This window comes from Trachymyrmex septentrionalis, unplaced genomic scaffold (genome assembly GCF_001594115.1).
Source record: "Trachymyrmex septentrionalis isolate Tsep2-gDNA-1 unplaced genomic scaffold, Tsep1.0 scaffold37, whole genome shotgun sequence".
Classification (NCBI taxonomy): Eukaryota; Metazoa; Arthropoda; class Insecta; order Hymenoptera; family Formicidae; genus Trachymyrmex; species Trachymyrmex septentrionalis.
In genome coordinates this window covers 7519563-7530966 of record NW_017305536.1, presented here as the reverse complement: position 1 = coordinate 7530966, position 11404 = coordinate 7519563, and the positions used below count along the sequence as shown (strand labels likewise).

The 11404-nt window shown below is 32.0% G+C and overlaps 1 protein-coding gene across 5 annotated transcripts in view; it reads left to right on the top strand.

Moving 5' to 3' along the window:
• Positions 1–11404, top strand: part of LOC108750551 (long-chain-fatty-acid--CoA ligase 4) — a 26627-nt gene that overhangs the window by 7517 nt on the left and 7706 nt on the right. For 2 of the 5 annotated variants that reach the window (XM_018490045.1, XM_018490046.1), the window contains exon 2: positions 9174–9289. The exons of the other annotated variants lie outside the window; for them this stretch is intronic. In XM_018490045.1, coding sequence (XP_018345547.1) covers positions 9270–9289 — 20 coding nt within the window. In that variant the 5' untranslated portion in view covers positions 9174–9269. The remainder of the gene's footprint in view (positions 1–9173; positions 9290–11404) is intronic. 5 annotated transcript variants of the gene reach the window in all.

The window sequence follows — 11404 nt, the reverse complement described above, 5'->3', positions numbered from 1 at the left end:
TTTATCAACGCTTCTCTTTTTATCAACGTTGATTCTGAGTAAACTTCCTAATTGACTCAATCGGTGAGGAATCATAACGTTCCTATTCGTCGTTATCAATTCGCAAGCTTCTTATTATCAATTTACGGCATATTGATCGATTTTACAAATTCACGGTCAACGTCGAACGAAGTTCGACACGACGGTGTTCGTGTCGGTCGACGTCTTTATCAATGAACGAAAGATTTACAAAAAAGCAATATAGCACTGCAGTTTAAAAATATTTATTCATCTTGCGACTCCAAACGCACACCGGTATAATCAAAATTTGGCACATTCATCATTTCACGACGTTATAATTTGTTTATAAGAGATTTTGCAATTTAACTGTACAGAAGTTTACGATTTACGTTGTTTGTACTTATAGCTGACACATGGTCAGCAATAATTTCGACATTTTAGACATAAACACGACTGTAATCAATTGGCGGGATAATGTATAACCTTAGTTCTTTCTATACGCGCATAAAAGATTATATGTGTATAGATTTCTTTAACGTTGCAAAATATAAGAATAAAGAAAGATGAATAATCTTCGTCGATAATAATTAATTTTATTTTAACAACAAAATAAAGAATGTCATTTTTTATTAATGTTTTACTTCGCATAATTCTTATATTCTTTATAAAATAATATCCATTTGAGAAAAGAAAAATATGACCTTATAAATACTTATAAATACTAATTAAATACCGTCAGTATTTGCTCAATATTTTTTTTACATTGGTTTCCATTTTGCTATAACTATGAATCACGCTTGCTAAAATCGTACGAGACAGTAGCAGACATTAGCGATGTTAATTTTTAATATATTGGGAATAACACATGTATTTACCATATAATAAACATCACTTAAAATGTTTGTTTCTTTTTTGACTAATTCTAATAAATTCTGGAAGATGGTTTACTTGCTGATTTATGTTCGTGATACTCTTATCATTCTGTTTTGCGAAAATTTTATCTGTTCCGAAGACTAAGTAAATTTGTTGATATCGTCATTAAGCATTAACGAGATCGGTCGCAGCTGTGAGTCGCGAGATTAAGTGTCACGCGTAACGCATATTCAAGCCAGACGGACGTGGATGATCGCCTAGACGGAAACAATCCGTAAAGTAGGTGCATGGTGGTTTCATCGTTGGCCGCGCACGAGGTTATTAATAATGGCGATGTAGCGTGAAATCTTTCCCCTCGTAGTCCCTCTTCCGTCGATTCTCTTCCGCTTTTGCGGCGATAAAATCGGTTTTTTTTTTCTTTTTTCAAACCAGCACGGTTGTGGGACAAAATTGCTCGTTATAGTAAATGTATAATCGCACACAAATTGTCACATCCTGATTCCGAACGCGAGAATTTAATAGACACTCCGTTAACATTTTTTTCATCGATCTCTATTCAGGTCACGTGTAGTTTAAGCGTAAAAAGGTGATAATATCTATTTTTAACGGGGAAATTATTAATATGGAAACGCATACATGGACATTGGCGCATGTATTTCAACGTGACCTGTTTTGATAAGCAGCACAGATTTACTTTCATTCAGATTGTACATTATGTATTTCTATGCAAACAAAATATAGTAATTCTTAAGAAGCCTCACAGGAATGAATCGGTATTCCGGTGGCACGATTTGCAGTGGCTGACCTGGATATCTTTCGTATATAATTTCAATACTACTTCAGAAATTCTTCGTGTTCGTGTCTAGTAATGCAGAATTGGAAACTATCGCATTTCTTCGGAACGAAAGTTTTACATTCTACAAAACAACAATCGGACAAAAAATTTCGAAATTTTTAAACTCGTAGATTATATATTGTAGGTTACATTTATAAGATCGTTTTTTATTATCTTGGTTCGATTTCACCAGTGTAGATTAACTTTGACTTAATTTATTCTTTATCTTTTTCTAATTTTTAGAACTAGAAAAAGATAAGTGAGTTAAACAGAGATCTTAATGAATTTTATTGGTATATTGAGAGAAAAGTTTTTGATATTTGTGACCGTAATTATATATTATCATAATTAAGATTATTATTGCTTTGTAACATTAATAGTAATAATAATTATACGTATATTTCTATCAACAAATATATACAGTTGGTAACGCAAAAATTATAGTTATGATTGCAATTACTATAATTTAACTGTAATTTTTATAGTCATTTTTTTGGGGGCCAAACATTAAATTACATCTAAACTTGAACTTTTCTGAACCTTTTAAATTTAACTTTTCTCTTAGTGTAAAAATGGACATTATTTTTCTTCTGACCGCTATTTTCACGAAGTTGTTTTCGTAGAAACTTGTAAGGATTCTTTTTAAATCGTACTCTAACATGATTTTCGCTCGACCACTTAGACCAACTTGTGTTTATTGCAACCCGGTGAATTAAAGAGTATAATATCCCGGATTTCTCTATTCATCGACTTTACAATTAATCCAATCTGACATTCAGCAGTAATTCAGTTTATAAATACATTGTACGTGTGGCATGTTAAAATCAAACATTTGCAAAAGGGAATTTTCTCTTGCAGTTCACTCACGATAATAAACCAGCGTGGATAATCTGCACTTCAACGGATTTAATTAATCCGTCGCATTCTGTACTTCATCACTTTCGGCTCGCGAGATCATCACGATAATCATTGATATTGCGTGAATGTAATAAACTTAGTAACTATGGGAAGCGGAATAATCCACGTTAAAAAGCATGATCAATTGATATCAAAACGCATAATGAGTTATTTGAATCTTGATTTTTTTATTTTGTCTTGACGAAGTATCCTATCAGAATAAACTTTTATGAAATATGTTATTGTGTATTGTGTCGCCTTTATACACTGTCTTTGTCTACACTTAATTGATATAATCTGTGAGATATACTATATATCCGTGCGACACAAACACAATTTTCTATCCTTGAGAATATTGATCGCCCATCGCGAGAGTGATAGGCTCTTTCATCAATTAGTATTGTCAGTGTATTATCAATAGATCCTTATGCGATCGGCGATACAATCAATCACGGCAATGTGTCCAAAATTTTTGTGAGTCATCGAACATACAAAACAAAAAGATGAAAATGTTATTTCGACGAAATGTCTAAGTAGCTTAGAGAATATTAATGATATATTATATTAATGATTATTATGCTTTGATTATTAAATATTTTAATTGTGAAAGGAAAACACGCATTTGATGTTACTTCAATATATTCTATTGTTTGCGCGAATCATTCTCTCATTATCACATTCTAATTCAGGATAGTTTAGCCATTACGTAAACTGCGCGGTAGATTATTATGTAAACACCGGTTTGAAACCCATCTTTTTTTCATCTGAATACGTGAAGCAATGTCATAAAATACTGAATCTTTCATTCATACTTTTTTCTTTATTCATAAGAGTTTCTGTAGAATCTTCATTAGATGTTGGCTCAATGAAATTATATTAAGATATACAAGTATATTTGAAACGTGATAGTTATTTGATTTTACAAATATTTTCAAGAAGGTACAATATTATTTTATTTGTACTACCTTTTAAAATAAATGAATTTTTAATGTAAAATATACTTGGATTTATTATTGAAGAGTGAGAATATTAAGAAATAATTTAATCTATTGCGTATATATACGAGTACATATGCAGATAAATCTTAATTACATGTCAAACATTACGAAAGTATTAGATCTGAAATACGATTTAAAAAACACATTTAATTTATATATTGTATAACAATTTTTTTTGCAGTAAAATGACAGCTGATAAATAATTCATAATTTTGACATAAACAAAAAATGGCAGCATTTCTATCCGAGAGAAATATAATTGGCGGCATTGACAAAAATATTTATCGCTAACATAAATTTTCGGGAACATTGTGAATTCGATTATATGAATATTATTATTATGAATATTACTGTTTTTACATGAACATTATTACAATATAAATAATTGTTTCAAAATATTTATATTCTTGAATATCTAATCTTCCCATGATTATTCTACCAACAGCGTATGTTACTGTATTTGAGTCGGGTTAAGTTACAATCCTTAGAAGCTTGTTAGCGCGGTGTCGAATTATCTTGCATATGCGATTGTGTCACGTTCGCTAAATGCGTCGTGAAGGACGGGTCATCCGTGTGATATGAGTGCATCGTAGTTTATTTCTATGTGCTTAAAAGTACGTGTGTGCTCGTAAAATTGGGTCAGTGGCGTTAATGTCGATACCGTTTGTTGAACGAAGTTTAACCAAGGTTGTTTTGCAGTACATATTATACATACATCACGAAAGGGAGAATAGTATCCATTCGTGACTCTGAATGCATGATCAGCGTAAATATGAAGAAACCTGATAATTTTAATACATTTATTCCGTTTACAAGTAAAGGTACACCTTGGTAGATCCAAAAATTTGTCGAGGGAAAGTATCATTGATGGGGTGCGAGCGAAATTTTTTTTAAAGTCAAATATGAAAAGATAAAACATTAAATTACTATTTAAATTATTACATTGGAAAGGTATTTAAATATACAATTTATAAACGTTTTATTTTAAATTATATTACCAAAGAAATATAATGAAATTTATATTTTTTTATATCTAGAAGTTTCTTAAATTAAAAAATATTTTTGGAATATTAAAATTGTGATTAATCATTTCCGAAATATTAAAAATATATATAATATTTTGTTACAAGTAAAAGAAAACTTCAAGGGAGCTCATGATCTATGGATCCGCTAGTGAAAGTAACAGGAATATGAATGAAATCGGTGACGTAAACGACAGTAATTCTCTAAAGAGGGCAATGCCTTTTTGTGATTCCCATAGACGTGATGATTCATAGGAACAGTCGTATTAACACTCATCATAATTTATTTTAAAGGAAGTCCGTACCTCTCTTGTGGCTACTTCTCGTAATAATTCTTTCATAATTAACAAATATGCAACGTAAATTTTAATCCTTCTGTTTCTAATATCGAAACGGAATCATTTGGATATTTTTGTTATTGAAATAAGTTTTTAAGTGAATTAGTTTAATTATTGTTTATGATTTTTGTAAGAATACATTTATCTATTTTTAGTTTAATTTGATTAATAAACTATTATACGGATATAATGCGCGAATGAATGTACGACTGAAAAAAAATACTCGGAGAATAGTTCGCGTCATTTATATTTTAAATGATTTGATCTTCGTTCAAAACGATAATAACAAGACGACGCTAACATTGCGCATAAAGCTAAAAGTTGAAATAAACACTATTATTCATGTTGATTTTAATTATATCTAGCAATTTATGAGTGTTAAGTGTTGGAAAGAGCATAATCGATCGCAACGTGTCGCGAATGTGCGTCGTCGTGGTAATACAATGATGAATGAAGGCTGGCCACGAATACAAGTAATGACGCAACGCGTGAAATAGTGCCAGTAGTCGGACCTTTATCGGTATTTATCGACGTCCTTTCTACACGTCATACAGTATCGAACTTCGGACTCTCCCATAAAACGACCGCGTGGAAAGAAGCCCAGAAATCTTGTCGTGAAGAGTCGCATCGCGTAGAACTTGATTACTCAATGTTTTGAAATGTAATTATACTTGTCGGACTTTAACCCTCGGAAGACAGGCTGATATTGAATTTAACCTTTTCTGCCATTTGCTCATACGAAGCGTAAAAATATAACGTTGTATAAGACAACTTTTCGTGCCTTTTGATCAGAGTTTTTAACACTTTGCATGTATGTGTTACAATATTATTGATTCTTCCAAAATAAAGTAAAACGGACTTTGAGACGTTTCGAAAACCCTGACATTTTGTGAATTCAAATTCTTGTCTCTATGACGAATTCTTACCATATTGCGAAATGTCCGCATTCGTTAAAAATACCTCGATTTCGCTTGTAATTTACTTGTCTCGTTCAGATTTTTAAAGTTCATAATTAGATTTGTTCATGTTGCTTGAAATCCCTAAAAAATTTTTGCATTTAAAATGATATAAATATATATTTGGTTGTTGAAGAGACAGAAAGCGACGATTCTAACTGCAAAAAGTGCAAGCAACGCGAACAAAAATCTATTAGTATATATGCCAAAATTAATTACATATCAATCGTTTATTTCCGATTACGGGGAGATAAAGCTGTGTGACAGTAAATTTCATGTAAGCTTCCAAAGCAGATTGAATTTGAACGGCGTCACCATTGTCCTCGTTCTTTGTACCGTCAATTCTTATCGCGAATCTCAATAGTTATCTACGTCAAGCAACGTGAACTTTGGATCATGTAGTCTTGCAAAACTGCTTGAGTACAAGGTGCGCGTTCTTGCGATATTTATAATGCATTCGTTTATATTTCTTTGCCCTTCTGTTGTAAAGATATAAAAATAGTACCATTTTATTTTAATTAGGTATGGATTGAGTGGATAAATGCTTTATTTGCGATTTTTATTTTTGTTATAACGTTATCTCAGATACATAATTTCCAGTGATCTTATTTATCCGTGTCGTGTTAGACGTAAAACAATGGCATACAAATCCGATAATTTTTTCGACTAGTTACTCTTTGCGCTTTTGTGTCTATAGGATAAGATAAGAATTCATACGTAATGTATAATTTATGCAAATCGAAACGGGAGTCGAAAAACAATTGGTATAAAATAAGAATAATCTCGGCACTTGAATTTTATACTGAAAAAAATATAGTCAATTTTAATAAATATTTAGTTTAATACTGCCAACTAAACATTTACTTACCATAAATAAATATTTGTACAGTATAAAAAGAATGATTGTTAAATCAAATTAATGTTTCTTGTCTCTTCTCTCTTCAAATAAATATGTCTTTATATTTAATAATATACTTAGTTGGCAGTATTCAACTAAATATTTATTAAAATTGACTATATTTTTTTCTCAGAGATATACATGAGATGTACACTGAAAAAAATTGTATTAAATTTTAATAAATATTTATTTGAATTATACTAATTTACTTATCGTATAAATATTCACTAAATTAAACAATTACAAATCAAAATTAAATTAATGAGAATAAATTAATTAATATAAATAATGTATATATTATATATTAGACTTTTAGTCAAGGTGATTTTAGTGCTTAATAACGCAAATCTTTGCAAGTATATTATTCAGTTAATAAATTAAAAAAATGGTACTTAAATTAATGATCTTGTAATGACCAAATAAATACGTATTTACATTTAATAAATATTTAGCTAGTATTATTCAAACAAATTTCATTAAAATTTAATACATTTTTCTCTCAATGCACGAGCAATGGAATACCTATAAAACTGAACTTTGCGCCGCAGGGATTGAATCTCGAAAATCAAAACTGGTCGCTATCGTTATCGCGCGGCGCGTTTTTTCGACTGCAATGCGTGCATTCCGCCGCGAATTGACACGTGCACGCGTGCGTCGGGGGCAAAGTGCACTTGACCGAGTCAGTTGCCGCACGGTTAACGGACCGCGAAGACCGCGGCGGATAACTTGCGGTTGACTAAGTTGACTTCGAAGAATTCTTCGCGAATGCAACGTTTCATATACTGGAAGATATTCGACGTTGGGAATTCGTTTAATTGCCGTCTGCTCGTAATTTTACATTGCGTAAAATGCAATGTATCCCGGAGCACTTAAGAGACGTAAATGAAACCGCCCAGTCAAAGCTTACTCATCGTTTACTAAATAGGCGAAGCTGCGTGACGGATGTGAATCTGACTTATTAAAGCAATAAGATTACTTTTTATACGTACGATGATTGATTGCGCGTTTGCGGATTTTTTTAAATTAAGTAAATTTGTTATGTGCGATTTAATTATACCCAATCTTATTAACTTATATCCAGTTGAGCCTTTGCATTATTTATGTGTTAAATATTTTCTAGTTTTTTCCTTCTTCTTTTCATTGCTTGCACGCATATCAGTTTTACATATGGAGCAACTCGACGTGTAGACCTATATAAAACCTTGATTTATTATCGCATAATATGAATTTATAATATTATAAATATGATCTTATTTTCTGAATTTAATATTTTTAACGAACATCTTTCGCAACGTGAAACATCACTGTCTGTAAAATTTCAAACACGCAAAGATATACTTACAACATTGAATAAGTCCCTGCAATCTTTAAGATGCATTTTATTACCTTTATTCAAATTTACTGCAATTTATGATTTAGCAAATGTAAACTAATTTTCTATATAACAACATTTATAACACTAAAATATTTAAAGATAAGATATAGAATATATTTCGATAACTATCGTTTATGTAAAGATAAGTCGCGCTTCTAAGGATTAACGATAACTCTTTATTTACACGTTTTTAACGATCGACGAACGCCGATAACGTTACGATTATAGAAATTCTCAAGTAAGAGCTTGGATTTGTTATATTCAGGACGCTGCTCAAGATAAAATGAGATAGATTATACATTAGATAGAGGCTATTCTCTGATATATATTGCCAGTATTAGAAATTTATAGTTTACGTTACTTATAAGTACTACAGGTTTTCAGTACTGGCAGTGTGTATCGGATTAGAATAAGATATTTATGCATCTCTATTTTATACATCTATCCTAATCTATCTTAAGCACTATCCTGAAAATGAAACCAGTTAAAAATTGTCTGAGGCCGGTATAGTCCATTTCTCATTTTAAGACCGTCTTAAATAATGTCTTAAGATACTAATACCGCTCTCTGATTGATTCATGACATCTTAAGACATAAGAATCGATTATGAGCACCGGTCTAAAACTACATACTTTCCGATATTCACTGCCAGAATTGAAAATCTATAGTACACGTTACGCGCGTTGTAAATTTTCAACAGAAGCAGCTGAAACAATGTCTAATCTCTCTTATTTGAGCGTCTTTAGCCGATATTCGACGACGATAGTCGGTAGTATTAAAGATAGTATTAAGGTCGGGAGAACGATCAAGAAGCCTTCTTGACATATCTGTCAAAGACGAGCCGATTTCGAGCCTTCGAGAGCTCCTACCTCCGCCGAGTCGAGGACCACTTTTGGCGACCAAGAGCGTACTTGAATGCACTGCATGCACCTCGCAGATCTCACTAACTCTTGTCGACTTTGGGAATGGTTTTTCTTGCAGTGTCGATTAATCCGCATCGCGCACAGAGAGAAGCACCCCGCCGGGTGAAGTGTTGATCTTGGAAGAGTAAGAGCGACCGGATAGAGAACCGCCACCATGATCGTGGACGATAAACAGTGAGTCGTAGTGTAAACGCAACGGGAATATGCCGCTGCGTAGACATACGGAGCCTGCACCACTATGCATCGCGCATTGTTCGCTGCATACGCCCGCATGGGCTCTCTGCTGTATTTTCTATTTCCGCTTACACTATTACGAGTCTCTACGTCCTCGGATGCGAATGGCCCACGATGTTAAATTAAACGTGCTGTGGGCTTCTTGGCTCGTAGGACTTCTTGAAATGCATCCGACTCTTTCATTGATTTTGTCTTTCCATAATCTTGCTCAAAGCACGTTTCTTTTTCTTTACGATCCCCTTCTATATGTTACAATTTAAGTCGCATATTATATATAGCCGTATTTTTTTTTTTCCTCGTTATTTATATATATCTGCAATCTTCTCGTATGATGATATTTTTGTCACGCTTATTTTTAATTTTCTTATCGCCGGAAAATTCCGTAGAGTACTTCGCAACTTAGCTGCTAATTAAATTGCTAATTAAAATTATTGTTATTATTTTATCTATTTCTATCGCTTTGATTCATCTGTCTTGTTTTTAGCATGACGATTTTGTTCTCGATGTTATCGGCATGAAACATATAAATCATAGTTAGATGTGATACAACGCGGTAATCGTTAATATTTAAGTATTTTATCTAAAATGTGGTCATGTGATTCTAATCTCTCGTTCAAATTAGTAAATGTAGAATATGTTATATAAACTAAATTTGGAATCACATTACCACGTTTAGCATCGAACAGAACGTATATTCCGTAAGTATATCTTTTCTATTTCTTGTTAGAGAAATAATCAGATCAGCTTTATCGTACAAAAACGGTAGCGAAAAATTTGAACATCGATATTATTACAAGGTCGATTGCGATCCTCATTGGAAAAATATTGTATGAGTTTCTTATGAGAATTTTTCCATAATAATCAACGCTTGAATACACATAAGTTTCAACATGCCGTTGGGCTGAAATTTAAGCATTTCTGTGTAGCTTTCATCTATACCTAACTTTCTTATGTAGTTTGTAGACTATCTATACTTTTTTATAAATTTTGCATAATTATATGTATTTAGCAAAAAATATATAGAAGTATTTATAGAAGTATATATAGAAGTAACGTTAATATATGTTAATTGTTAAATAATTAAGGAAATGCATTATAAGATATATGTGGATTTGGATTGAAATCTAATCATTTCCTATCAAACGTAGATTGTAGACTTTATTTATAACAGCTTCCTGCATAGCTTGTAGACTTTATGATAACTTTTTTTATAAATTTTGTATTCTGGATAATTATATTAGTTTATCAGAAAATCTTGAAGTATGTTGATCATTAAGTAAGTACATTACAAGATATAGATTTAACTTGGATCGCGATTTATGTTCAAGGAGAAAGCAAAGCCAAGGTACGAAGATATTTAATGGACTGACTCTGCTATTCTCTTCTTTGTTTCAATTTTTAATAAGTATATGATTGGAGAGCGTGTTTGATTGTAAGTTCGGTTGTAGATCGGTAGTAAGGTATCGTTATTTTAACATTATGGCTGCATAAATGACGCCGCAACTTTTTCACTCGAATGCCGAAAGCAATTTGGAGTAAAAATGTTAAACTTATTATCTCTTAATGCAGATGAGAGAAGAGAATATATTTCGTAGTATATCGCTTTCTCATCTGAGTAAAGGGCCATAATATGAACTTATTTTATTTTTTACTGTTGCTTCTGTATTGTTATGTTATATTGTTTCTATGATATAAAAAAATATTTCTTTAAACGTTATCTAGTAAAAGTAATCTAATTCTTTTTTAATACAAAATTTTGGTTTCCAAATATTTATAAACAAAATTCAATGTTCTGTGGATATAATATTTCGTCTGTTCGTCAGACGCGCATTGCAAGGAGAATAAAAAAATTCAACATAATCCAAACTGATACTGTATTCGTTTTGCTAGACTTTCTCGCAATCCCGGGGAAAATCCGAGGGAAAAATTTTTATTCGACTCGCGGGAATTTGCGACAAATCGTTGGAAAAGAAAATTAACAGCGAGATCTCGAGATCTCCAGCGGACGATGTACTCCGGCATTTGACCGTGAGACGCCTGTTACCGCACAGTTCG